The 27,599-nt window shown below is 36.3% G+C and overlaps 1 protein-coding gene across 3 annotated transcripts; it reads right to left on the reverse strand.

Moving 5' to 3' along the window:
- Positions 1-3,238: 3,238 nt before the first annotated feature.
- On the reverse strand, positions 3,239-27,356 carry htr1d (5-hydroxytryptamine (serotonin) receptor 1D, G protein-coupled). Of its 3 annotated transcripts, none has more exons than XM_079853276.1 (3): positions 26,962-27,356; positions 6,344-6,494; positions 3,287-5,564 (listed from the first exon to the last, which is right to left on the reverse strand). In XM_079853276.1, exon 3 carries the CDS (start codon positions 4,915-4,917, stop codon positions 3,742-3,744), a length of 1,176 nt encoding a protein of 391 aa, XP_079709402.1. In that variant the 5' UTR covers positions 4,918-5,564; positions 6,344-6,494; positions 26,962-27,356; the 3' UTR covers positions 3,287-3,741. The 3 variants fall into 3 exon arrangements, with proteins under 3 accessions (XP_079709401.1, XP_079709402.1, XP_079709403.1); XM_079853277.1 differs by lacking the exon at positions 6,344-6,494 and adding an exon at positions 24,802-24,870 and having other exon boundaries at positions 26,962-27,290; XM_079853275.1 differs by lacking the exon at positions 6,344-6,494 and having other exon boundaries at positions 3,239-5,564.
- Positions 27,357-27,599: the final 243 nt, after the last annotated feature.

Genomic DNA, 27,599 nt, shown 5'->3' on the forward strand with positions numbered 1-27,599 from the left:
TCTGTCACCTGTGATTACCTTTCCCTCATCGAGTGCTCTCTCACGACACCCTGCTTCAGCTGAAAGAGAAAAGAGAGACCTGTTGAAAGCGTGAAATGAATAAAAACAGGAGCCTTACACGTGGTTTTTCATCTGTTCACACTACTAAATATCTTTTTACAAATCAATAAACTCATTTTGTTGCTGTGTTTACTTAGACTGCTTTAAAACGCATATGTCTTAATTTATGAGACTTAATTAATTAGCAAATTTGTTTTGTGAGCAACAAATCGAATATGAATAATGCATCGAGTGAAACTTCAAACATGAGAACATTAGGGAGCAAGAACGGATGAATATCTGGGAGGAAATACTAGTTAGAAAGCTGGGGGTAACAGAAATGTGTGTGCAGATTGTACAGGACTGAATAGAGAATACCAGTTCAATTCAATTCCTGATATTCAATTAAATTCAGAAACATCTTATTGCAATTCAAATTTGAAATTATGGAATTAGGATTAAAAAAATAAATGTAAAGAAATCCATATAATAGAAAAGTTATTCACAGGACACACTTAGAATATTGGGTTTATCTGGGGAAAAAAACTAAAAAGATTCAGATAGATTTATATATTTGTGACCCTGGACCACAAAACCAGTCACATGGGTCCATTTTTTGAAATTGAGATGTATACATCATCTGAAGGCTGAATAAATAAGCTTTCCATTGATGTTTGGTTTGGATAGGACAATATTTGGCCGAGATACAACTATTTGCAAATCTGGAATCTGAGGGTGCAAAAAAATCGAAACATTGAGAAAATCGCCTTTAAAGTTGTCCTTTTATGTTTGCGATTGTGCTGCATTCACTCACAAAAATAAATGTTTTATATATTTACGGTAGGAAATTACAAAAAAATCTTAATGGAACATGATTTTTACTTAATATCCTAATGATTTTTGGCATAAAAGAAAAAGCGATAATTTTGACCTATAATTTTGACCTGTGGCTATTGCCACAAATATACCCGTGCTACTTGTGACTGCTTTGTGATCCAGGGTCACATTTGGTTTATGCTATCAGGTTGGAACTTCTGCAGATCATTTGCTTTAAAACTGCCTCTGGTGTCTCCTAAAAAACCATGACGCCCTTGATATATAAAATTTGAAACCTAGTCAAGAATTAAACAAAACGATATTGAGAACTTTATTGAAAGGATAGTTCACACAAAAATGTAAATTCTGTCATAATTTACACACTCATGCTGCTCTAAACCTTTGTGATGCTCCAACACGATCTCATGAAACTGCGTATCTATAGCACGAATGATATTTCTCGTATCATTTATACGCCAAAACGAGTTTTTGCGTTCAAATGATACGCTCTGTAAACCCCTTGGGTAGGATTAGGGATGAGGAGGGCATGCATATTACACGCCATAAAGTGCGTATTATATGCACGCGAAAACTGCGTATCATATGTACGCAAAAACTCATTTTGGCGTATAAATGATACGAGAAATATCATTCGTGCTATAGATACGCACTTTCATGAGATCGGGCTCCATGTTCTTTCTAATGCAAAACACAAAAGAAGATATTTTGTGAAAAATAATGTCTCTGTTCACACAATAAAAAATAGGTCACACCCCATGAAATAGATCTTTAGGCTCATTATCATTCACAACCCAAACAGGAATATTCGTTCACCAGTATTCTGCCGTGAGTTTTGTACATGAAGGCTGGTGTGATGTGTGTGATGTATATAATTTTGGGTGAAGTAACCTTTTAAGAGGTTGTGTAGGTTTAGGGAATATAAAATGTCATAAATACAATAGATGACAATGGAAAGTCCCCGTCGTGTTCAGGTTTTACCTCCTCTACATCACAAATGTATCTATTTGATCTTCTAATCTAGTCCATCTCAAGACGGCCACACTGATATACATCACACCAGCCTTCATGTACAAAATTCACGGCAGAACAGTGCCGAACAAATATTCCTGTTTGGATTTACTGGTGGTTGTGAATGATAATGAGCCTAAAGATCTATTTTATGGCGTGTGACCTAATCCTTGCTGTGTGGATGAGTGAGAGGGAGTTCTATCTCTTGATATACAGACTGTGAATATACAGACAATCTATCTCAACCAAATAGCCCAGCACAGCTTTACCCCGCACTCTCAAATGCTGTTTGAGAGTCTGCAGGCAGCACGTTCCAGGGATATGCCTCATTATTCCTGTCTGACTCAGGTCTAAAGTCTCTTATTGCCATGTTTTCTTATCAAAAAACCTTTTGAACCAAACACAGCTGACCTTCATCATAAGAAAGAGTGATGGAGGGCAAAGTTTGCCAATTTCCTGGATGCCATTATTCATATATACCACTGCAGTCAGAGGTGCTTCACTTTCCACAAGTTGCATTGTTGGGATATTTGACGAGATAAGGACCTTCACACCAAATAAATAAATAAAATAAATGATGCTGTGATAATGAAAGCATGGCGAATGTAGTACGTTCACATTCACATTCATACTATGGAATATCCTTTTTTTTTTAGCGGTCGTGTAGTAATTACTTATTCAAAATAAGTACTTACTCAAGAGAGTATGTGATTTCGGACACAGCCAAAGACCTTGTTCATCCTTTGCTGATGTTGGCAAGGAAGGCCATTATGAACAAATGGGTTGGAGATAGCCCTCCATTATATAGGGATTGGCTAGCTATGATAAAGTATCTTATATCTTTAGAAAAAAAATTGGATTCTATTTTATGGGCAAACAATGTCATATAATAAAATGTGGAAAGAACCATTGAAGTCTCTTGGAATAACTGAAGATTCCAGCACGTACCCATAATGGGACAATTGTAGTATAAATTTATATACCCCTGTTCACTTGGTTATATATACAGTACATATATGATGTATATGTGTATATGTGATTGTGTTAAACACACTGGTTGTTGTTATTTTGATGTGGACATTGTTAAAATATCAATAAAAACTACCTATAGTGGCACTTTTGCTGCAAAAGTTGCACCTTGTGTCAAAACACATCAGGAATATCCAGAATTTGAACGTTTGATCATTATATGGTTTTCTTCTGCTGCATCATGTCCTGAAATGAGCCATGCAGTCTGAAGCCTGTTTTTCATCTTCATGATCATAAAACCCCTCAAACTCTGACATCAAAATGGAGGGAAGGAGAGAACTGAAAACAAACTTCTTTCAGACAAAAATACAAAACCACAAAATTTAAAGCTTTTTTTTAATCTTATATAATGAACATTTTTATTTAGGGAGTCTATGCTAATGTTCATATACTTCTGCACGGTCCTCAGGGGGCCCATATATGTGTTCCTATGGGAACCATCATTTATTTTTTTATTTTTAAATAGAGTCTTTCATATTAATTTCACTCTGTTTCTGTTAAATAAGGCAGTTTATAGACAGTTATTGGTTACAGAGACAGTAGAACGTTGCTCTCTAGCGAAGGATTTGTAATCTTAGCATGCATTCATAAACTACGAGGAAGCATCAACAATATGGCAAGATATTTTACAAGCTGTCTCATGAGAATAGTAATCTACATCGACCAGACACTGTATGCGCGTTTAGGAGCTCACAGAAAAACAAACGGCAGGGTACGTAGGGGTCCTCAACAGCATATGAACAATGAAAGCTCGCAGGATTCAGATATTTTCTGCTGAAATCCTCTAATTAAGTCATGAATGTGACAAAACAGGACAGGGGTGTAACATCAATAGCATCTTTTAAACTTAATGAGTTTGTGGAAGGCTTGCTTGAAGTCATCATTGAAGACAGTGTAGATGACTGGATTAATGAGCGAGTTGAGGTACCCTAGCCAGGTGAACACATCAAAGAGCACAGGATCAAACCAGCAGTCTTTACAGACCCCCATCACCAGCGTAAACACGAAGAACGGGAGCCAGCACACTATAAACGCACCCAGGATAATCCCAAGAGTTTTGGTCGCCTTCTTCTCCCGAGCGGCACAAAGGCGCTTTCTTTCCAGTACGCTGTCAGCCAGCTTCACTTTCACACTGTTCGTGAAAAGAGGAGACCCCCCTCCCCCTCCCCCACCTCCACCTCCACCTCCACCTCCCCCTCCCCCACCTCCTCCAGGATGAAGATGTCCCTCCTGATTTGAGGTGGAATTCAGCGAGCAGAGCGAAGAGCCCGCTGAGTTCTGGATGAGCTGAGCAGCGGTGAACCGTTTTCCGCTGGTCGCTGGTGTTTTAAAGATCCTGGAGCGAGCCGCCACGTAGATACGCCCATAGAGAATCATCAAGAGGATCGTGGGCACGTAAAAGGCGCCAAATGTGGAATAAAGCGTGTAGGAGATCTGGTCAGTGTTGACCATGCACTCTGTGAGCTCCTCGTGTGCCTTAGCCTGCCGCCAGAATAGAGGAGGCAAGGAGATCGAGACGGAGATCACCCACACTACGCCGATCATCAGCGCCGCTCGTCGCATGGTGCGTCGTTTCGAGTATTCCAGAGCGTCGGTGATGGCCCAGTATCGATCCAACGCGATCACGCACAGGTGCAAGATGGAAGCCGTGCAGAACGTTATGTCAGATGATAGCCAGATATCGCACACGATCTGACCCAGAGTCCAAGTCTTACTGACCGTGTACAGAATGCTGATCGGCATGACTAAAATGGACACCAGGAGGTCAGTCACTGCGAGAGAGCCGATCAGGAAGTTGGCAGGGGTGTGAAGCTTGCGTGTGAGGAAAATGGTTGCGATCACAAAAGCGTTGGACAGAGCAGTGGCCAAAGTGACGATTGCTAGCATGGCAGAAATGGAGATCTGAAGGCCGAGGAGCGTAGCGCCGTCCCTTGTCTCCAGGGTTGTGGGACTGACCGTAGCATTGATGAGGAAGAACTCATCTGAGCTGTTGAACAGATCCATATTGCATGGTTCACCAGCGCTTCATATCATCTATGCATGATTCTTACCATAAATGATCAATTATTCCATGAAAACCTCTTGTGATGAAAGAGTAATTTAGTTTGCTGGTTTGAGATATTGGTGATGCTTTGCCTTTGTGAAGGTCATGGCTGATAAATGTGAGCAGTAATTCATGGTTGAAGATACTGTGACTGTGACTGTTTCTGTTTCTTTCTTTTTTTTTGTAGAATATGTTGACACACACAGAAAGTTAAATGCCACAGAACAAACAAGAAACCGGCATTACCCTTTGTGCTCAACTTTGAGTTATAAAAAATATTCCTTTAGCCCTTAAATCACTGCTAATTATTTTCTTTATTGTCCCTTATTCTACCATAAAAACTGGAGATCCCACAATTTCGGCTCTTATGAACTCCTGGAAGACTTTTTTAATGTATTCTCCTGTTGGTCTGCAAAAGCTCTGTTGTTCAGTCATACGGATCAGAATATTCCTTCATTCCCTGTATATCCAGTGATGGCTGCAAATGGTTTAGAGAGAGGTGATTTTGCAGTTCCCCAGAACACCAAAACTGTAAAAAGTTCTAATTTTAAATATTGGCCACGTGAAGGTGCCAGTCCAGAAGAAAGGACTTAATCCAGGTGAAGATCTGGAATAGAGAAAAAGAAAAGAGAGAATTAAGAATGAGAACTTTAGAAAACTGTTCATGATTTTAGTCTCTACACACGCAATAGTTGAACGTTTAAGATGCACCAGTGGAAATATACTGAGAAGATTCATTTTAATAATGCAAATTAGGCTCTCATTACTTACATTAGCAGGTAAAACTTCATACAGAATGATTTGGTAATGTTTTGGCTTGAACGCCAACATTTTCCTGGAAACGTGTTTTAAAAAGTGAAAAGTGAACCGTTTTATATATGTGTGAAAATGCATGATGAATAATATTTTAAAATAATGTAAAAATATAATGTAAATATAATTGATTTAAAATTTGAAAATGCTCCAACTGAGAAAGCAAAAAGAGCTCTTGTAGATTAGAGCTGTCGGACATTCATGAATCAGAAGATCAATGTTCTATTTACTGTAGTTTTTATTTATTTATTTATGTATTTAAATTAGTGCAGAGTAGTTAGCTAGCAGCTGGAAAGAGCTATTTCGATTTCTAGAGCTCTTAATCTTCCTACACATTATTTTGCAGGATTACAGGATAAAGCCTAAAGTGCTTGAACATATTAAAACGTTAATTCAGATTTTTATTCTTGCAAAGCCAAACTCACATAATAAAATCAATTGTCCATGCTCAAATCAAGATACGTGCTCTCCTGCTTAAGATGCAAATGAAAAGCATTATTTTTCTGATATCATCAATAAAAAACTTTTATTTTTTATGCAGTACGTTTTTTCTCCATTAACATATTTCTTTACCCTGGGCTCTGCTTTTCAGACTCAAGCTTTGATTGATGAGTATCTAGAGTATTGTGCCTCGAGGGGAAACCTGCTGCCACCATAGAGCTTCCAGAGTTCCTGTGTCTGACTAACAATGTGTCGTGACACCTGGAAGCATTCTGGTTTTGGCCTGGTGAGAAAAAAAAAATGCAGAGCTCACACATCAGTCACATCACCTGCCAGCATCTTCACTTAAACATTAGCGGTACCAGATCGGCTGCAGAGCATGCACACATTTCCTGTTCTTCATAGTTAGATGCACGCATGTACAGATTTACATATCTGAATATTTATAGAAAACCCTATTGCAAATCATTGCAAAACATGCCATGGCTCCGTACATGTCAAACTAGGTGGAAAAGATAATTGTGGTGCAATTTATATTCTATGTAATGCTGTTTAGGGCCAAGCACTCAGAATGGAAATTGAAATTATGCAAAGAAAACATGTCCACTGCCCCTTATGTATAAAACATGCCATTTCCACTTTTTATTGAAGGCATAAAGGTCATACATCCCAATAGGACCCGACACTTTTTCTGGTAAAAGGAGTTGGTGTACCTAGTAGCCAGGATGAATGCAAAGCATCTCAGCGATGATGCTGCAGGTTGACCCAATAAACAGCACATATATGAATTCTGGGTTCAGTACAAGCTCAGTCAACAGCATTTGTGGCAAACCGTAAACATTACAATACTCATCGTTTCAAAATTATACACACCACTGTTCAAAAGTTTGGGGTTGGTGTAGTTTTTGTTGTTGAAAGAAGTCGCTTAGGCTCACCAGGGCTGCATTTATTTGATCAAGCATACAGTAAAAGCAGTAGGGCTGTACTCAACCAAAGAAAATCTTGGTCGACTGAAGTCCTGAAATTTTCGACTAAAAATCGACTAAAATCGACTAAAAATGACGTTAGAAAATAAAACGTTAAATTAATTAGATGCGCACTGTGCGCAGTACTATAGCCTTGTTGTCCGCCTAAATGAATTATAAATAAACATAAACAACTACTAGCCTATTTGCAGTATATTAAATCGTTTTTTACCTAATTATTTTGCACTGAAATGAGTCTGACACTCGAGTCTGTCAGCTCTGACAGCGCTGCATCACGTGCACCTGCGCAATATCATAGCTTATGATTTCCGAAAATAGTACTATGTTGTCAACTAGTGATATCATCACAAGAACTGTTGAGGAATATGCAACATAATTTAGACAATTATTTTTGTCATATGTTATAATAATAAGTTATAACTGTCAGACACTATTATTTCACCGTGCATGTCCTCGCACCGAGCGAGGCTGAACATGAGCTCAGCTTCGCAGCTGAGACACGAATAGACTATTAACTTAAAGCTTTTACTCTTAATAAACACAAAAGGCACGTCCACTTTAATAAAAAAAGAATATTTATTAAACAAACCAGATCAAGAGCAGAAACGAAATAAAGTGCATAACTGAAATAAAGCATCCTAGGCTCAAAACTAACACAACCAACAGCACAGCGCAATTGCGCATTAGGCTCCAAATAAAAAATAAAAAAGTTAGGTTATCACACTAAAACATTGAAATATGCTAATTCTGATATGTTCATAGCCTACTCAAAACAGACAGGGCAAGCTAACGCAGACAAGTGAGCTTACCACTTTTAGATGATATGTCATGTTTGTCGTCAAACTGTGGAAAACTGTTGCTTGCAAACTTTGCATTCGACCTTTTTCCTGTTATCAATTTTAACAAAATGCTGCCACACTGTCGATTTCTTTGTTGTTGACATGTTAGAAGAGGACTGACTATTAAACGCTCTCACAATTAAATAAATAATATTCAGCATCAAACCTTCTACGCTCGACGCTCTCTCTTGGGTTGAACTAATCCAAAAAAGGTGAAAACAAGGGGGGTGTTTTGAAGACAGACTGTTACAGTGAAACAAGGGTACTCTGAAAATACCACCATTAGCAGTTAGTGCTTTCCACCTGATGAAATGAGCGCGCCTCAGCGCGGCAAAACTGATGAAATAAACGCGGCAGAAAATCGACCAATCAGAATTTTGGTCGAACCAGAACGTATCGACCAACTAATCGACTAATCGACTAGGACAGTACAGCCCTAAAAAGCAGTAATATTGTGAAATATTATTAATAAAAAAAAACTATGATGTGTACTATGATGCGTATTCAGTGTCACAAGTCAACAAAGTCATCACTGTTGAAAACATAGTTAATATTTTTGTGGAAATGCATTTTTTCAGGATACTTTGATGAATAGAAAGGTCGAAAGAACAGAGTTTATGTGGAATAGAAATCTTTTGTAATTTTATAAATGTATTTACTGTCAATGTTGATCAATTTAATGCATCCTTGCTGAATCAAAAGTATTACGGTAACACTTTAGAATACCGTTCCGTCATTAATCAATAACACAGGAACAAATGAGAACAAAATACTAACTAACAAAAAATTCTGATTAACAAATTAGTAAGTAACAGCGCTTAATTGAACAAGGTAGTTCACTAGTAGCTAATCAATAACTATTTTTTTTCATACCCGCCCCCCCCCCCCCCAGGGGACTACTAACACTTTCCCCCGCCAGCGCTTTTGAAAAAAGTTGCCAGCCAGTGCCAGCATCATTGTAACCTCAAAAGTTTACAATGACTTCAGTCATTTCTAGGTAGTTATCATGCTTTTCACTTTAGATTACTGATACAAATAATTAGTAATTCCTTTTGAAGGAAAGAGTAACACTTCTGTCATTACTAGTGGGTTACACGATCTTCTCTTTAGAATTAATTATAGTAGTTCGGTCACACTTTACTTTAGGGTCCAAAACTCACACTATTAGCTCTGACTTTTGCCTCAATAAGCTTTTAATTTCTGCTTATTAATAGTTAGCAAGGTAGTAGTTAACTTTAGGTGTTGGGTATGATTAAGGGATGTAGAATATGGTCATGCAGAATAAGGCATTGCTTATAAGTACTAATAAACAGCAAATATAATATGCATGATAATAAGCAACCAGTTAATAGTGAGAATTAAACCCTAAACTAAAGGGTTACAAGTGAAAAAATAGCAGTTACTGATTTGCTAATAGTGAACTACCTCATACAGCTAAGCGCTATTACTTACTAATTCGTTAATCAGAATTTCTTATAGTTAATAGCAGTTACTAGAATATTAATATTGGGTTACTCATTTGTTCCTGTATAGTTATTCAATAATGATGGAACCGTATTCTTAAGTGTTGCCTTAATTTCTTTAAAAATAAAATCTTACTGACCCCAAGCTTTTGAATCTGAAACACGTTGTGAGAACATATTGAAACATATTGTGGGAATTGTGCAAAGCCTAATAAATGTGAGTTTCAGATGTTAATATCTACAAACTAAAGAACAGTATGCAGTGCTTTTGTTGTGGCTTGTATCTCTGTAAAACAGTGTCATCATTAGCATATACTTCATGTGAGACGACAGAAAACAACAGCGGATTATCTCCACACCAGCAGATCCAACGGGCTGCAAGCTAATGAGGCCAACCCTAGGGTATTACTATGCTCCAAATGTTGGCCCAACATTTTCTCTACTTTTGCTTGGTTCTGTGTAATTGGTGAAAGTCAGAATAACAAAATGATTTGGGTCCCAGGTCAATATATTTTAGGAAGGAGACTTTGAGACCGTCAGGTTAATTGAAAAAATGCTCAGACAACACAAAATGTGTTGCCACCTATTGCCAGTACTGACCGAATGCTCACACAAAATCAAACGCACACAACAGTATAAAATGCCTTTGACAAATACAAGTTGACAATAACAAAATACAATTTGGACTTGACGGCAGAGAAAGGAAGTACAATGAATTACTTGAGGTCTACCTTGGACAAACTTGATAATTCAATCTTACAGTATAACATAGAAATAAAACAATATTTTGACTTATTTCTATTGTCAATTCTTATTGTCAATTGTGTCTTATCACACAATGTGAATTTGTGAAGTTTTTCTTTCCATAAATTATAATGGAAGTCAATGGGGTCCAATGCTGTTTTGAACCACTTTCACAGTATGAACAAATACAGTTAAAAACATTGTTCAAAATATCTTTTGTTTTTGCTCTGCAGAAGAACAAAAGTCATCCAGCTCTGGAATGACATGGGGGTGAGTAAATCGTAACAGAATTTACATTTTTGGGTGAACTGTCTTTTTAATTACAAAAATAGGCAAACGAAAGCACACAGTTCAAGAACTATTGAACACTTTATTTCGATTGTACACTTTAGGCATTCTACTGACTATAAGTAACTTTGCAACTACATGTCAACTAACTCTCATTAGATTATTAGTAGACTGTTTGCTTAAAGGTATAGTTCACACAAAAATGAAAATTGTCATAATTTACTCACCCTCAAGTTGTTCCAAACCTATATAAATGTGTTTGTTCTGCTGAATACAAAGGAAGATATTCTGGAAAATGTTTGTAACCAAACAGTTGATAAGCCCCATACCTTTCCCCCATACTATTGAAGTCAATGGTACCCCACAACTGTTTAGCTATCGACATTCTTCAAAATATCGTCCTTTGTGTTCAGCAGAACAAACCAACTAATACAGGTTTGGAACAACTTGAGGGAGAGTAAATGATGACAGAATTTTCATTTTTGGGTCAATTATCCCTTTAATATCTGCTAACACTTTATTTTTTGTTCCCTAACAGTCAGCAACTTTGCAAAGTGTCAACTTATTCTACTAACCGAACCCTAACACCTAACCTGGCCTAACCGAACAGTCCACTAACAGTCTACTAATACTCTAATGAGAGTTAGTTGACATGTAGTTGCAAAGTTACTTAGTTAGTAGAATGTCTAAAGTGGACCACCAAAATAAAGTGTAACCAAGTTAAGTATTAAAGTCTAAAGCCGCATTTCCACCGCAGGATCTTTCCCCAGGAACTATAGGGACTTTGGGGTGGTACTCGGTGTGTTTCCACCGCAGAAACCAGGGTCTAAATGAAGTTCCGGGTAAATATTTCCCCCTCAGAAAGTCCCTGCTGGCGAGGTAGTACTTTTTTCAGAGATGGGAATCTGTTGCGGTGCGTGCATTAACAGTTGTTTGCTATTTTAATCAACAATGGAGTTAAAAAACAACAACAGATGGACCGACGATGATGTTCAGGCTTTATTAAGCTTAAATGAATGAATGAAATCCAGCAGAAACTGTAAAGTAGCGTCCAGTCCTACGTCATCGGATTAATTTGCCTAATCTTCACGGTACTTTAGACCGCGGTGGAAACGCAGACAGCAACAGGTCTGGGGGAAAAAAATTTCCTGGGACAAATTGTTCTAGGTAATTTCGGTGGAAATGCGGCATAAACCATATGATGCTAATAAAAAGCTCAGAACAAATACAGTTATAGTGTTAGTTAATGCAATAAGATTAGTTCCACTGTGAGTGGAAAATGTTTCAGGGATATGGGTATATTTTAATTTATTTTTTTACACTCAATTTGTCTGCCATGGGTTATAAAACAAAGCAGACTGTCATGGTAACCGAGCAGATCTTGATATTATTGAATGACATAAGTGTGTGTGTGGCATATCCTTGTAATTCTGTGTCAGTACTCATGATCCGTGTAACAAATAACTCTAATTCAAACTCCACTGATGGATAACAATCTCTCACTTAAAGTTTTCATGTCCGGAGTTTGGCTGGTCTTGCTTTCAGCTCCATTTGTAATATGTCAAGTCTTCCAAAAACTTGTTTTTGTGTGTGTTTTTGTTGTGACAGGCTGATGGACTGGGGACCATTTAGTCAATGTGACATATTACTTCTAACAACTTTTTATTTTGAAGGTTTAGAAGTAAAGCACCTTTTCCACCCTTTTCAATTACAGCTGCAGATAGCAACCCAACATGACTCAAATAACAGATTGTTTCTTGAAAAAAGAGCCAATCCATTCCACAATATCCACAAAAAAAAAAAAAAAAAAAAAATTAAACCGAGACAAGTTGGGATTTTTTTTTTTTTTAATTTAGCAGCAATTTATGTGCAGCAGAAAACCATATATTTATATTTAAATAATATATGTTCATTTTAACCTTTACATTTTCTTTAATCAATAACAATATATTAAAATGATAATAAAAAAATCCAACTTCATGAAGAAGTGATACAATGCTACATTTTCTGATCCTTCGTAACAGATCATGGCTCCAATTTGAATGACTTAAAAAGACCCATGACCTCAATATCAGCTTTCATAAGTGAGCAGAGCTGAGGTCTTGAAATCTCTTCAACATGCATTTATTCGGGACATGTTTCAGTGGACGCAATGCGACTCTAATGCATTTACTATAAATGTTTTCTGTCTTGTAGATGTGTAGGAGGAACACTGGAGTTAACAAAAACCATTGTGCCTCTATCACCACTCTGGATGATTCATCAGGTAAGTACCATAAGTTCACACTTCTATTAAGAAGCACCTTTTGTGAGCATGTGATAACCGTAGGAGGTTGTGATGTACTTCTGGAAGGTACATTAAAAGTTGCTCTAAAACTTTTGAATTTGGGGACTTTTTCTGTACACATCTGAGGCAGATGTGATCTGATGAGATTTAGATTGTGCCTTACTGAGTTAAAATACTAAGGGTCAGATTTACTAACAGCTTGAGCCAACGCAAACCCTCTTTTGGCATTAAAAAACTACTGTCAGGATTTACTAAAGAGACGCAGTGAAACATTAGCGCTGAAAAGGCGTGGACATGCAGGGTTATTTTATCGGCTGACCTTATTGCATATGCAGTTGTAGTAGTTTCCCTTTCAGACGCAAAATTTATGGGAGGAGAGTATTTAAATGAATCATACAAGGTGATTTACTAAGGTTTGTGCAAGTCAATTTACTGGTATTTGTGACATTATTTAATGGACAAAGAAAAGCATGTCTTAAACCAGACGCTGCTCTTGGTAGATTGCGTTGGTCATTATGGAAATGATCCGGCTGTGTCTGTGTTCTTTAATTGGCACATCGACTGTAGATCACACGCAAAACTTACCACTCACATCTGCGCTTTTATGGGATTGCAGTCTCACGCTTATTTGCCCTGTTTAGTAAATCTGGCCCTAAGACACTTCCTAAACTTCAAAAACACAGTGTGTGTTTTTTGTAAATCAAGCTGTTGTGGGCACCACCCTGAGGGCAGAGGGACTGCCATTGTCAGTTCAATGAGGTGAGTTGGGTTGGCAAGTAGTGCAAAGACTGCGTTAAATGGTAACATTTCAGCAGAACCACATCTGTATGACTTCATTGCATATGAACTGAGAAAACATTAACAAAAAAATAAAAGCAGAAGGCAGGCAGAGTCTGTAAGATTTTTTTGTTTTTGAAAGAAGTCTCTTATGCTCACCAAGGCTGCATTTATTTGTTCAGAAATACAGTAAAAACTGTAATAATGTCGAATATTGTTACATTTTAAAATAATTGTTTTCTATTTTAATATATTTAAAAATGCAATTTATTCTTGTGATGGCAAAACATGATCCTTCAGAAATCATTCTAATGCTGATTTGGTGCTCAATAAATATTTCTTATTATTTCAATGTTGAAATTCTTTCTTATTATTTCAGTGTTTTTATATCAATGTTGAATCCGTGAATACTTTTTCAGGATTATTTGATGAATAGAAAGTTCAAAAGACAGCATTTATTTGAAATTGAATTCACTTCTTCAGTAAATTTTTCCTGGCCCCAAACTTTTGAAGTGTAAATATGTTTTGTCACACAGATGTTCAAGGGTGTCTATATAGACATGAGGACTAAATGTGGCTCATGGGTAAATTGCTGCCCAAGGTGACTTTGTCCTGCATCCCCAAGGTGACTGTATGTCCTAAACTCGTCAGTAAGTGTTTTTGTGCTATACTTTTTCATTTCTTACAAGAAGTTATAATCAGGTCAAATGTTCACACTTCTGCAAGGACACATGTCTCTTCTTTCTTCCTTTTTTTGTGAAATAATCTATTTTAATAGTAGTTGCTTAAGTAGGTCAAAAATTGTAATACAAATCTACCCCAACTGAGAGCTTCTCTGACCTTTCTCTTCTCCTGTCAGGTCTGATAAGTGTTACATTTGTACCAAAAAAACACTGAAAAAAAAATTGGTGCGAAGTATGCCGGCAGGCTTTACATGTCTCTTTGATACCATTTGACCTCCTCCATTGCTGCCTTTCATCATCTCCTCCCACTCTTGCCCTTGCTGTTGTGTTTGGCTTTGACTACAAGAAGTTTTGAACAGTGATGAGTGGACAAGTGGTATTATTTAGGACTTTGATGTGGGTAAAAGCCTACTGATGTAGAAAAAAGTACAACTGGAGACTTGAATTAAACAGCCAGAGCTTCTTGTAAGCTACTATTATCCTTAGAGCTGCAAGGGCAATAAAGGCCACGATACACTCACAGTGAAGTTCTTTTTTGTTTTTCTTTTTTTACTTAGGAGCAAATAGAAGTTTGAAATATCTGAGCAGCGGTATATTGCTAGTAAACATCTCGAGACCACCCACGCTGAGAGCGGTTAGAAAAAAACAGTTAAGAAAGCATCTGATCATAGCGATGTGGATATGTTTGCACAAGCTCTGCAATTCATTGCTTTAAAGCAAGCAGCTTCACGGAAATAAAGATAAAAAACAGTGTCAGTGTCACTTTCAATTAGAATTACAACTTCAACTTAATACGATTAAGAAAAAAAATGTTATTTATTTTTGTTATTTATACTGTTTCAATTAGGAGGTCACACACAGCCTCAATCTGAAGTTCTGGAAGCTCACAATTCATGTACAGTAAGGTCTCAAGAGACTCCTGTGAAATCATACAGGAGAGAAGCCAGTCAGTTGAGTTTGTGGTAAAACATTTTACAGTGCTTATATATTGTTGTCTTTCAATGCATATTATAATTCATACTCAGAAAGTAGAACTGAAATGACATTCATTACAAGATGATGTTAAAATATTTCAAAATGCACTTGCAGACTATTTTCCAGTCATGAATTTTGTCGAAAATACTGTGGAAAAATCTTGTCTCGTCTCGTTCTTGTGAACTCAATCTCATGTCTCGTCTCGTGATCTAAGTGTCTTGTCACACCCCTAATCGGGTCCTTAAGGGGATCCAGGACAGTGTGAGAGAATTCAGGACAGTTGACGGAATCACAACTTATTGGTTCAGTGCTGCGGTGATGCTATAACTAGATTTTAATTGTTTGTAGAAAGGTACTCTTAATATTTGATTTAAAAAATAAATAAAAATGTTAATCATTTACTCATCCTCATGTCTTTCCAAACCTGCATGACTTTCTTCTGTATCACATGAAAATATTTTGAAAAATGCTGGGGTAAATACAACTTTGACCCAAAAAATAAAGACATTTTTCTAAATATTTTCTTTTGTGTAAACGTAGGGCTAAGTAAATGATGACAGAATTTTCTCTCTTTAAATAAAAATTATATAAAATCACATAAATTACATAATTATATATTTTTTGCACATAATTTGTTGCTGTAAATCATTTTTACATAAAAAAAACCAACAACAAAAAAAAACAATGTTTATTGAAAACATTGGCAGGCAAGTGCAAAACTAAACTACCAGCAGAAAAAAGGCATTACTGTTGATCCCTGTAAGATAATGAATATGGTGAAAACAAATCAAAAACAGACAGCAGCAATCAACTTGCGGTCTGGTATTGTAATTGACACGCAAGCACAGAAACTACACTGTCAATCTGCTCAATGCATCTCTGCATTTGTGTATGGAGCCATTCAAATGGATTTTTCAGTTCTAGTTGTCTTCGATTCTAGCAAGCAAAAAGCTCCAAGGACCAGTTCAATATCGACGGACAAGCAATGACCTTAATTTGTAGAGCACTATGCAGTCCTACTGAGTTCTTAATGTGCAGAGTAAATTTTTTATTCCTTTGTAAGATGCTTTTAACTTATATGGTCAATTATATGGCAATAAATGCATGATATAGTCATAATATAATCAGTAATTGGATATGTTTCTCTACTCTTTTACATAGTACGGTAGTTTAGTTTTATGCCTGGTAATGCAGGTCGCGAACCCCAGATTGCTCCAGAGGACTGTCGCTGTAATTACTGCACCATAGGTCACTTTGGGATGAAAAGTATCTCATAGTTAACAACCATTTGAACTGATAGAACTCTTGCTTAAGAAAACAACACTTCGACTCTTACTGCAGTGTTATCATGTCCCTATAGTCTCTCCAATTAAAAAAAGCTCAGGCCTGCAAATATATTTTCATGCCCCTTTGACCTTTTCACTCTTGATGTGAATGTCCTGTAGATGCAATTCTTTAGATCTTTATTAACCCAACCATTAACGGAGGCCAAGAATGATAAGTGTGAAGATGTTTTGTTGAGGCATGACGGCTGTTTGCTTTTGTGAATTAAATATTGAAGACAGCTGAAGTGTGTGGCTTGAGTTTGAAAACTGGGCTTCGGACGAAACGGCACAGACTCCAGGCAACGTGCAATGCATTTGAATTATGGATTCGAGAGGCTTTATGAACACGGGTCAAATATCATCAGAGTGACATGCAGAGATCTGTGAATATCAATAGCAGAAAAGTCTAAACACACTTGTTCATTTGTGCTAATCAATGTATCTGGGAACAATCAATATAATTGTAAACTAAGGCTGATTTAACTTTTTAATCTTCTTCATTGAGTGGTTGTGATTAAATGTGATCCAAAGAAAAAATTTTTGCAATTACTGTACCTTAAGAAAAAGCTAATTTGATTATGCAAACAGAATGATTGTGCTCAGTACTTCAATACAGAGTCTGCATTGTTTTGCTCAAGAGCATTTAATAAAAGACATTTTCTTTTATAGTTAGAATGAATGTGTTAGATACAACGTATGAACTCTGCTTTGATCTGTTCATGGGAATGTCCTCAATCACCTCAAATCTGGAACCTTGCTGTGCAAAGCAGAAGATTCCTGTCGACTCTTGTCGACTGCTCAATCAGTGTCTCTACAACTCTATTGAATCCAACCTTAGAATGAAGATCCACAAGCATGCAAGGGAAAACACACAGATTTTAGTGCTTCAATGTTTTAAAATGTAGTCTGCGTCTCGTCAGTGATAAACCAGATAAGCCGCAAAAGATCCTAAGCCTCGCAGTGTTCATGTGATTTTCATCTGTTGCCTTCTTAAACCTTCACTAATCATGTAAACCTCTGACTAAATTACATTGCAGAGCTCGGAATCCTAGGCTAAACAGTTAGCACTCCGAAAATAGCTCTAATAGATAAGCCTTCAACATTTCAATCATAAAATGTCTTTAGTTGTTAGCTGGTAGCTGTGAAGTGAAGAAGTTATAGAGTAAAGTTAAAGAACTCAGAGAGGCTTAAAGAAAGTTCAAGTTCTGTCATCTTTTACTCACCTTTATGTTGTTCCAAACCTGTATGATTTACTTTCTTTTATGGAACACACCAATGGACATATGTACCTGAAAATATTATAGATGCAGACCATATATATCTAAAATGTCTTCTATGCCATATCGCAATTAACTGCGCTAACAAACTTTCATATTCTGTAAAACAGGTCGCATCGCTTCTGGTTCAAGACGTGATTTGTACGTGATCCGTTAAATACGGAGCTGTTTTCCTCGACATGCCCTCAGAGGAGCTACCAAGGATGAGCATAACCGATGTCCATCACATTTGCAGGTTGACAAATGGTTAACACTGTTATTATTTATCAGTGTTTTTAAAGACAAACTTTGAGCGTTAGTCTACGGCAAAGGTAATCTGAATTAAAAAAATCGGGGGAAATGAGCATGAACAATTAATCATCCATTGTCTATTTTTTTTATATGGGCCAATAACTTATTTGGTACAGATATATTGTGCATCAGCACAGAGAAACAGCCTCCCAGTACATTCTTCAACAGTTTGAGTTCAAAGAAAAGAAAACAAATGATAGTCAGTCTTGAAATGATATAAGGGTGAGTAAATGATGATAAAAAATAAATAAAAAAAAACCTATCATATTTGCTATCTGCACTGTTCTTCACCCAAGCACCAAACTCTGGGTGAAATAAAACTACGGACCAGTCTAAGCACATAAGGCTGAATTCTGACTTGTGATGCAGCCTGAATCATAATCACACTGTGTTCGTCCATTGGCCAGAGGAGAACTGGCCTCCCGACTGAGCCTTGTTTCTCCCAAGGTTTTTTTCTCTATTCTGTCACCTGATGGAGTTTGGGTTCCTTACCACTGTATTTTGGCTTGCTGTATTTGGCATCTGGCTTGCTTAGTTTGGGACACTTAATATTCAACAATATTATTAATTAAACTGTACTGACGCTGTTGTATGAGAACTGAACAGAGCTGCTTTATAGATGACAAACTAATTTAATAATTGATGATCTTTACAACAGAACTAAATCAACTAAGAACTTATCCTGTTCTCACTGTAATGCTGCTTTGAAACAATCTGTATTGTATAAAGCGCTATATAAATAAAGGTGACTTTAGGGGGAAAAGAAAATCTGTAGTAGGAAATTCAGAACAGAGATCATAACAAGGTAAGGCTGACTGTATGCATCTGAGTGAACACGTAGCATTTGTTTCTTTGACGCATGTTTCGAAGCCACGTTCCAATCTTTAAAGTACACGTGTAAAAAACCAACCACTTACTTATCTGAGACAACATTTCAAAAATAATTACATTATAATAATGGATACACAATGGTGTTACACAGAGACACCTCTGGAAGCATGATGAACATGTTGAGTTCCTCCATCACGTCAGGCTTCACAGACCGCAAAGACTGCAGTGACATGGTGGAACCTGAGAAGTGATGAATTTTTAATAGTTCAGAAGAACAGCGTTCAATCATCTTTTCTGAGAGATTGGCCGGCACTGAACCTGAACCTGCTGAATCATAATAAGATCAATTCGGCTGGACTTGGGCTGAGTTTAAATTAAGCCACTTCTGAAGGTCAAGAGAGGTTTTTAAAATTTCCAAGCCTGAACAGAATCAGGGTGGTGAAGATACAGTGTTTGTGGGATTTTCTCCTTAAAACTAAAGGCCTGATCACACCAAAAATGATAACTATATTAGCGTCCACACCAGCGGATGATATCATTCTGTTTATTATAAGCGTGCGATGCAGTTATGTCGTCTGATGCTTTAAATGCTCAAAGTCTTTAAAGCAGGATGGATTCTGATTGGCTGTCAATGTTTGTATTGTTCATCAGCTGGAAAAAAAAATATTTTTTAATGTGATTCCAACATTATCATTCCTCTGCTTCGTTATCGATATAGTTGTGGAATGGACTCAGCTATTCTTTTATATTTGGAATTATTTTTAAATCTATATCTTTATCATTTTCATTATAGCTATCCCTGGTGTGAACGGGCCTTAACTCTTACTGTAAATAACAATCTGGCCCTCAGGGAGAAAACACTTGTAGCTGTTACTCTAAAAAAGATCCTATTATACCCTGACAGAACCTTTAATTATTTTTGGCCAAACTTTTTTCACACACATTTTAAGAAACTTGAAAAAAAATCCCCAAAGATATCCAACTTATGCAAAGCATCTTCAAGTTGCATCAGATGTGTTGAAAGAGGGCTAGAATTGAGAATTGTTTTTATATTTAATTCATGGGAGTGAACAATAAAGTGGCACAATCCTTGATTCTTAACACTACAGACGTACCATTATGTGTGCGAGCGAGCATGCCTGTGTGCGAGTGTGTAGTTCTGAGTGCTGGCTTGCACGAGTTAAAGAAAATGCAGAGATTGTTTGTAATTCCTCGAAGGGAATGACTGTGTTGAAAGCACAATGGAAGACTGAGATAAACCCTCAGAAGCCACTCAGCACTCCGCACGGCACACATTATTCACACAATATTCTTGGTGAAGGGGTTGATCTGATATTGAATTAACCTTGTTTTATTTCACCTTGATTTCTGGCTCAAAAAAGATGGAATCACATTAATGCACGACTAAATCATTTCTATACCTGCAACATTTTTTGGAACATCATCTAAAAAATGAATAGTGTAGTCCCTCATGTCTTTTAAAAAAGTTTTTTTTTCTCTGAAATACCTAGGAGAAAGAAAAAAAATGTTGTTCCTACAGAAAAAGGAACTCATGTTTGTCATAAGGATGAGTAAATGATGACAGATTTATTTTTTTATTTTTTGGTGAACTACCTCTTTTTAGAGTAGCAAAAAAAAAAAAGGTTTGTAGTGATTTTTTATTTGTATTGATTGTTCAGTGTTATGCTCTTTTAATTTTCATTTTCTGTTCAACAAAATTAACTATTCATGAACTAACAATAACCTCATTATCAAATACATTTACTACCACTCAAAAGTCTGCAAACCTACTCATGATAATAAAGCCATCAAATCTATAACACAAATGATAACACAAATAGAATCTCTGTACACTTGGCATTCTCTCAGTTAAATTCACGAGGTGCCACCTGGGCATTTGTTAGCTGCTTCTGCTTCACTTTCTGATCCAACTCATCCATTTAAAAAAAAAAAAAAATTAGTTTAGGGTCCAATTCTCACTATTACCTAACTATTAACTATGACTTTTGCCTCAATAAACTCCTAATTACTGCTTATTAATAGTTAGTAAAGTAGTTGTTAAGTTTAGGTGTTGGGTAAGGGATGTAGAATATGGTCATGCAGAATAAGGCATTAATATGTGCTTTATAAGCACTAATAAACAGCCAATACCATTGTAATATGCATGCTAATAGGCAGTGGTGGAAAGAGTACTAAAATGTTTTACTTAAGTAAAAGTATTGCTACTTGAGGAGTAATTTAGTTGAGTAGAATTACTGAAAAATAATGACTCAAGTAAGAGCAAGTACGCAGTTTGCTGAAAAACTACTCAAGTTACTACAAAGTACTTTAGTATGTTTTTCTATTTTTATCCAAAATGAGGCAATGTTAGCAATTTGGTAATTTCTGTTTCATTCATACAGGAAGCCAGAGGGCACCCTTATAGGAAATGCAACGCTAATCGACATAGTCTGTATCAGAGTATAGATTTTTTTTTTAATAATATTCTTTCTGTCTCACTCTGTGTTAAGTAGCAACATGGACCACAGAAGCAAGTTATTTCAAACACGACTGACATGTATAGTGATTTTGGAGAAAAACATGATATTAATCTCATAAACTGTCATGTTTGTCACTATGCTAAGCAAACATATTTGCTATCCCTGTTGCCAAGAGCGATTGTTTTATTGCTAAATTTAAAAAGTCCACATAAGATCATTTGAATGTTTTTTTAAGAAGGGCAAAAGCAAAGAACAGTAAGTGAGAGGACTAAACAAAGAAATTAAAATGGTATGGATGAAAAAGTGCTAGTAAAACAATAAAACAGGGTGCTACACTTTTAAGTGCATCTGATTGACCGATAAATCATGTGATCTTATTTCACTATGTTGCTACATATTTTGAGGTTATTTCAGCTTTTACAATTTTTTTAACTTTTTGGTGGAAAATAAATGTAGCGAAGTTGAATACTTTATTTTTATTCAACTCAAGTAAAAGTAAAAGTACCACAATTTAATTATACCCCAGAAAGTAGAAAAAATTTACTCAAGTACTGTAACGAATGTATTTGTAATTAGTTACTTTCCACCTCTGCAATAAGCAACTAGTTAATAGTAAGAATTGGACCCTAAACTAAAGTGTTACTTTTTTTTGGGTAAAGCAGTGCATATGTGGACACTATGGAAGCTGGTTTCCACCACAGAATAAAAAATAAAAAAGTTAATTGTGAATTTTGGTCTCACAATTCTGACTTTTTATCTCAGAATTGTGTGATATAAAGTCACAATTGTGTGTTATAAAGTCAGAATTGCGTGATATAAAGTCACAATTGCATGTTATAAAGTCAGAATTGTGAGACATAAACTCGCAATTGCGAGAAAAAAAGTCAGAATTGCGAAGTCAGAAATCTTGCAATTCTGACTTTATAACACACAATTGCGACTTTATATCACACAATTCTGACTTTATAACACAATTCTGAGAAATAAAGTCAGAATTACGAGATGTAAACTCGCAATTGTGAGATAAAAAGAAGCAATTATATTTGAAAATGTTTTATTCTGTGGCGGAAACAAGCTTCAGGACACAGATTTAATGTGTCTGCAATAAGGATTTATAATTAATAATAACATTTATTTATAATGCACTCAAAACTAATATCAAGTATTTTCATAACCCTTTAGAAAAAATGTAGATTAGATTAGATTCATTTTTTAGATTAGAAAAAGTTTTTTTTTTAATTGTCATTAACATAAACTTAGTTAAGCATGTTCAAATTTGGTAGTATACATCATATAGCAAGATGTACTGCAGAAAGATATAGTAACTTGCAGAACACATTAGCAGAATTGTGAAGGCAGACTTTAAAAAAAAAATGTTATGCCTTGTCTGGTAGAAATTGACTGTAATGGTTGACCAGAAATAGAACAGAGGCAGTAAATGCTAATGATCTGGAGGTACTTATATATATTATGTAACCATCCATTACAGAGTAATGAACTCACACATTGGGGGAAAACAATTATATAATCTGGTTCACAGAGAGAAAACGAATCATATCTGCAAATATTAGTGAGTTCTAAATAGTGAAAGAATCTACAAGAACTAGAGTAATCTAAAGGTTATATTTTACATAATAATTACAGTAGTAACGCAAATGAGAAACAGAAACTTTCAGAGGATTTGGGTAAATACCAAGAGAAAGACTGACGAATAATGTGAGGGGAATATTGCGTATGCCTCGTCAGTACGTTTTTCCTCTAGAAAATCCCAGATTAAGATTCTCTCAATTGGATTATGGAAACAGTTTCTTTCTTCTTCTATTTGGTACTGTGTTTAATATGTAGGGCACCAGAATTACCAGAGCTAAGACAAAGACTTTGACTTAAACTGTTGATGAATTACAAAAATATAATAAATAAATAAATAAAATAAAAAAGATTAGCTTGATTTTTTCTTTAAATACAAAAAAATACAGATGCATAAATTAGTCTGGTTGTGCCCTGCTGTATGTCTATTATATATCTAGTCTATTAGTGTATATATTTGATATGGATATATGCTAATATAATTCACCAAACACACAGCCAATTTATTCAGAGCAAATGTGCAATCTCAAAAGCAAATATATAATTTTATTTGCATGTAAGATGTATACATTTGCTACTAAATTTCACTAAACTGGCCACCTCTGACTAAACTGACCAAATCAGTTTAACTGCAGCTAAATACATACAGTAATGTCATACAAGCATCCTCTGAATCTGTCTTGCTAACAAAGTATTGTGTTCATTTACAGGGTGAACACAAGCTCAACCCATCTTTAATATATCCAGAATGAAATGGGTTCCTTCTGTGCAGGACTGAAAAACAAATATCTGAATAACTTCTTCATGCCTAAGGCAATTTCACAGGCATACATACTGTATGCCTGCATATGCATATGGTTTCATACGGTCCATACATAAATATGGTTTGAGAGTAAATGACATACAGTGTAACACACTGACACCTAACAGTCCTATTCTGAAGTCCATTTAGCACATTCCTTTATTCTTAATGCATTAATACATCCACGCAGACATTCTTATCTTAACAAAAGAACGGTGTATAGTCAGAACAAAATCACTAGAATTGACTTAACAGTAGTTTTATGATTCCCCAAAGCAAATTATAAAACATATGATCACTTAAAATGTGCAGAAATTGTGCTTTATAGCGCCTAAAAAGAAATGCTAACCATAAACCATAACGATTATGAAATAAACCCTTGTATATAAAATCCCCATCTACCTGCCATGACTCTTTATCTGCTAAAGTGAAGACCTGAATTGATTTGATTCTCCAGAGATGTTGCTACGGTTACACAAATGCAACATTCCACCGCTTGTAAGCAGAAACAGAGAGACACATACATGGCCGAGACAAAAAACGGCCATGTGCTCTCCTCCCTTCCCCAATCCTCTGCTTTCTACCTTCAATCTCAGTATAATTTCACTCTTTCATTGATTTCATATAGCTGGAGATTGACAGCGAGAATACCTATATGGAACATGTGTGTGGATGGGTCAGGTTTTACCTACATTGTCACTATATGTAATGGATAGTAAAACCTGAAATCATAGACTATGAAGAGCACCCTCAGGTAAATGCTATTTAATATCATATTGGAGAAACTTTTTACAAATGCTCCAGTGCGCATTTGTATTTGCACTCTGGAGAGCGTCAAAGGGTTTACAATGTGTTTTTGCATCTTTGAGCAAAGAAGCCAATCACAAACATGTCTCAAACGCGATGGCCAGTCAGATGTGTTAGTGGTGTACGAGGTTAGTCAGAATCCACTCACCTCAAAACGCCAGAGATTTTGTTCAATGCTGCGTTCTGCGGGCTCGTGAATCCTCTCATTATAACGTCACTATGTAAATAAGAAATTAATTATAGAGTGTAGAACGCTTAATTGATTAATACGGAGTCTGAGATAAGTGCTTTTAGTGATTTTAAATGGAGCACACTTTGCACGTGTTTATGCCAATTAATATTATTTTAGCCTACTTCAGATTACAAAATGTTTACGATAACAAAGTTGACATCAACGGAAAATGTAATAGTTGTAATAGACAACATGTTATGCTGGACTAATTTATACACTGCCAGCATCATGAAGTGATTATAATCCAGTACATCACCATAACGTGTTATTTATGCATGACAACGCAGTTACCATAGGTATCATTTTTCCCATTAGCATTGCAACGTATATGCTTTGGAAAAAAATCAGTGAAATCATAAGTTAGCGACTCTGAATGGCAGACATTGATGTTTGTGTACAATTCTGAAATAGCTTTTTTAGAACCTCTTTACTGGCAACACTTTACACTGTGTGCCGTATTTGCTTGTTTTTAGCTGCAAGTAAAGTGCTTTTACTTGTCCTAAGTGTCATCTTTTAAAAGAAACCATGGCTAGGACTGGAGTTTAAAGCATTCATGAATTGCAGTCATTTAAATTGAAATATTTGATTTTCAGTGTATGCTTAAAAATAGGAATGACAGGTAAGAGTGCTCCTTTTTTTGTTGATTTGTAGTTTGATTAATTCTTGTGTGATTCTTTTATCTAGATTTGTTAGCTGTTATTTATTATCATCATTTATTTATTTCATATTTAACGTTGAGCACTATTCATGTTTTATGACAGCATTAGCAGTTTGGTGGGGGCGGTTGTTGGCTTGTGAGGGACACTTTCTAAAATCTCGCCTAGGGCCCCAGCAAAGCCTGGGCCGGCCCAAATGTAACTATGTGAAATGTTTGTTTGTAGGTTAGACAATGCTTTAATCCAAAAACAATTTCTAAATTAAAGCTGTGAGTTCAAATTAGTTGAAATTGATTTCAGAAACAAACAAACTTCATGGTAAATCCTAAAAGAATAGAGGAGAATATACTCCTCCCACATACAAAACATTTGTGACCTAAATTGATCTTGACTCAGATTTGTGGTAATTAAAAAAAGGTTAAAAAAATCATTTAAATGAGTCATCGCTGCAAAATTTCCCACTGGATCAGGCTAACAAAGAATCATGTTTCAGAATGCCTATATGCAAATGTTCGTTTTATACATCAGGTCAACCGTATGCTTGTTATTTGGGCAGAGGATTTACTGGGGAAGGTCACAGCAATCTGCTGACAATTCACGCTGAGCATCCAAAGAGCCAGCACATATGCTTCCCTTTCACACCAGCTATCTGTCCATCTCACACACTGCAGTTGTGTTGTGTGTTTGCAAGAGAGACAGATAAGGGAGGGTGATAACGCAGGTATAAGGAAGAGAAAGGCAAGAAAAGTGAGAGAGGAGAAAAGAGCAATTATGCAAATGTGATTGAATGGAGTTACATTGACCTGTGCTCTGCCCTTCATTCATTATCACACCACACCACATGTGAGAGTTTATACATCTTGACTGTAACACACATTCACACTGATCATGGCCATGACCTTTAACAATCTGATGTTCTGAATTTTTCTGATGTTTCCTATGCCTACTGTCTCAGGTTTGTATTAACTTAAGAGTATAAATCACTCTACTGACTGGTACATGTTCTGGTACCGGAGCTTTCTGTTGGACATTCAAGCTTAAGCTGCTACCTGTGTTTTAGAACATGGTTCCCGTTTCTACCTGGTCCTAAATGCAAGCTGACAATCTTGGACCAGCAACAAACCAGCATGGTCATTTTACACCAGCCAGAAACCAGCTAACATGTTTCAAATTTTTCAAAAGGGTAAGGAAGGAGAGGAAACAGACATCACCTATTCTGTTTCAACATTCAGCTACCCCAAAACAAGATTTATATCATGTGATAGTTTTTGTTAACCAAAGTTGAAAAACACGAACGTTTTAATTGATCTAAATGTTGACAGATTCATTTTCTGGACGTTAAAATCTCAAGAGTAGGCTACATATACATTGCATCTGATGCAGACTGAGCAGGGTAGCGTCAGGTGTTTTAAAAACTTACCAAGCTGAAGTTTTTCATCATTTCATCAGGCGCGAGACTTCAAATTAAATCACCTGTCCGTTTCAAGTCGAGTATCCAACAGAACGTTACGGTTACTTACGCTTTCATAATGTGCGTTGCGCCTTATCCAGCACAGTGGTTAAAGATCATGCATAGTTACTACGAGACTCCAAAGCCAGATGAGAAGACATATATCGTATCATTTCGAAAAGCGCAAAAGCTTTGAATAAAGTGCTCAACACATAAGAATAAAATATCTAGGCTATTTTTTGTAGTTAGTGCAAAGCGACGAGTGCGCAAGAGTACATTGTCCCGTTTCATGCTGCTGTCTTCTCTGCTCTCTCTTTCATCCTCTCTCTCTCTCTCTCTCTCTCTCTCTCTCTCTCTCTCTCTCTCTCTCAGAAGTCCTGCCGCAGCGCTGCTTTTACGTTCTCTGAGGTGCGGTTCGTCAGTAAATGTCAAAAAGTAGGCTATTTTTGAATTTCCTTGAAAGCGATTCTTTCTAACTATCTAATTGACAAATAGAATATTAAACGTTACTTTCGCGCTCTTTTCTTGGAGCCAGCGAAGCGATCCCTCAGTGTTCACTTCTCCCTACACACTGAGCAGGGGACATCTTAATTAGTTTACTTGATTTA

The sequence above is a fragment of the Squalius cephalus genome (assembly GCF_949319135.1).
Source record: "Squalius cephalus genome assembly, chromosome: 20".
In the NCBI taxonomy this organism is placed as follows: domain Eukaryota; kingdom Metazoa; phylum Chordata; class Actinopteri; order Cypriniformes; family Leuciscidae; genus Squalius; species Squalius cephalus.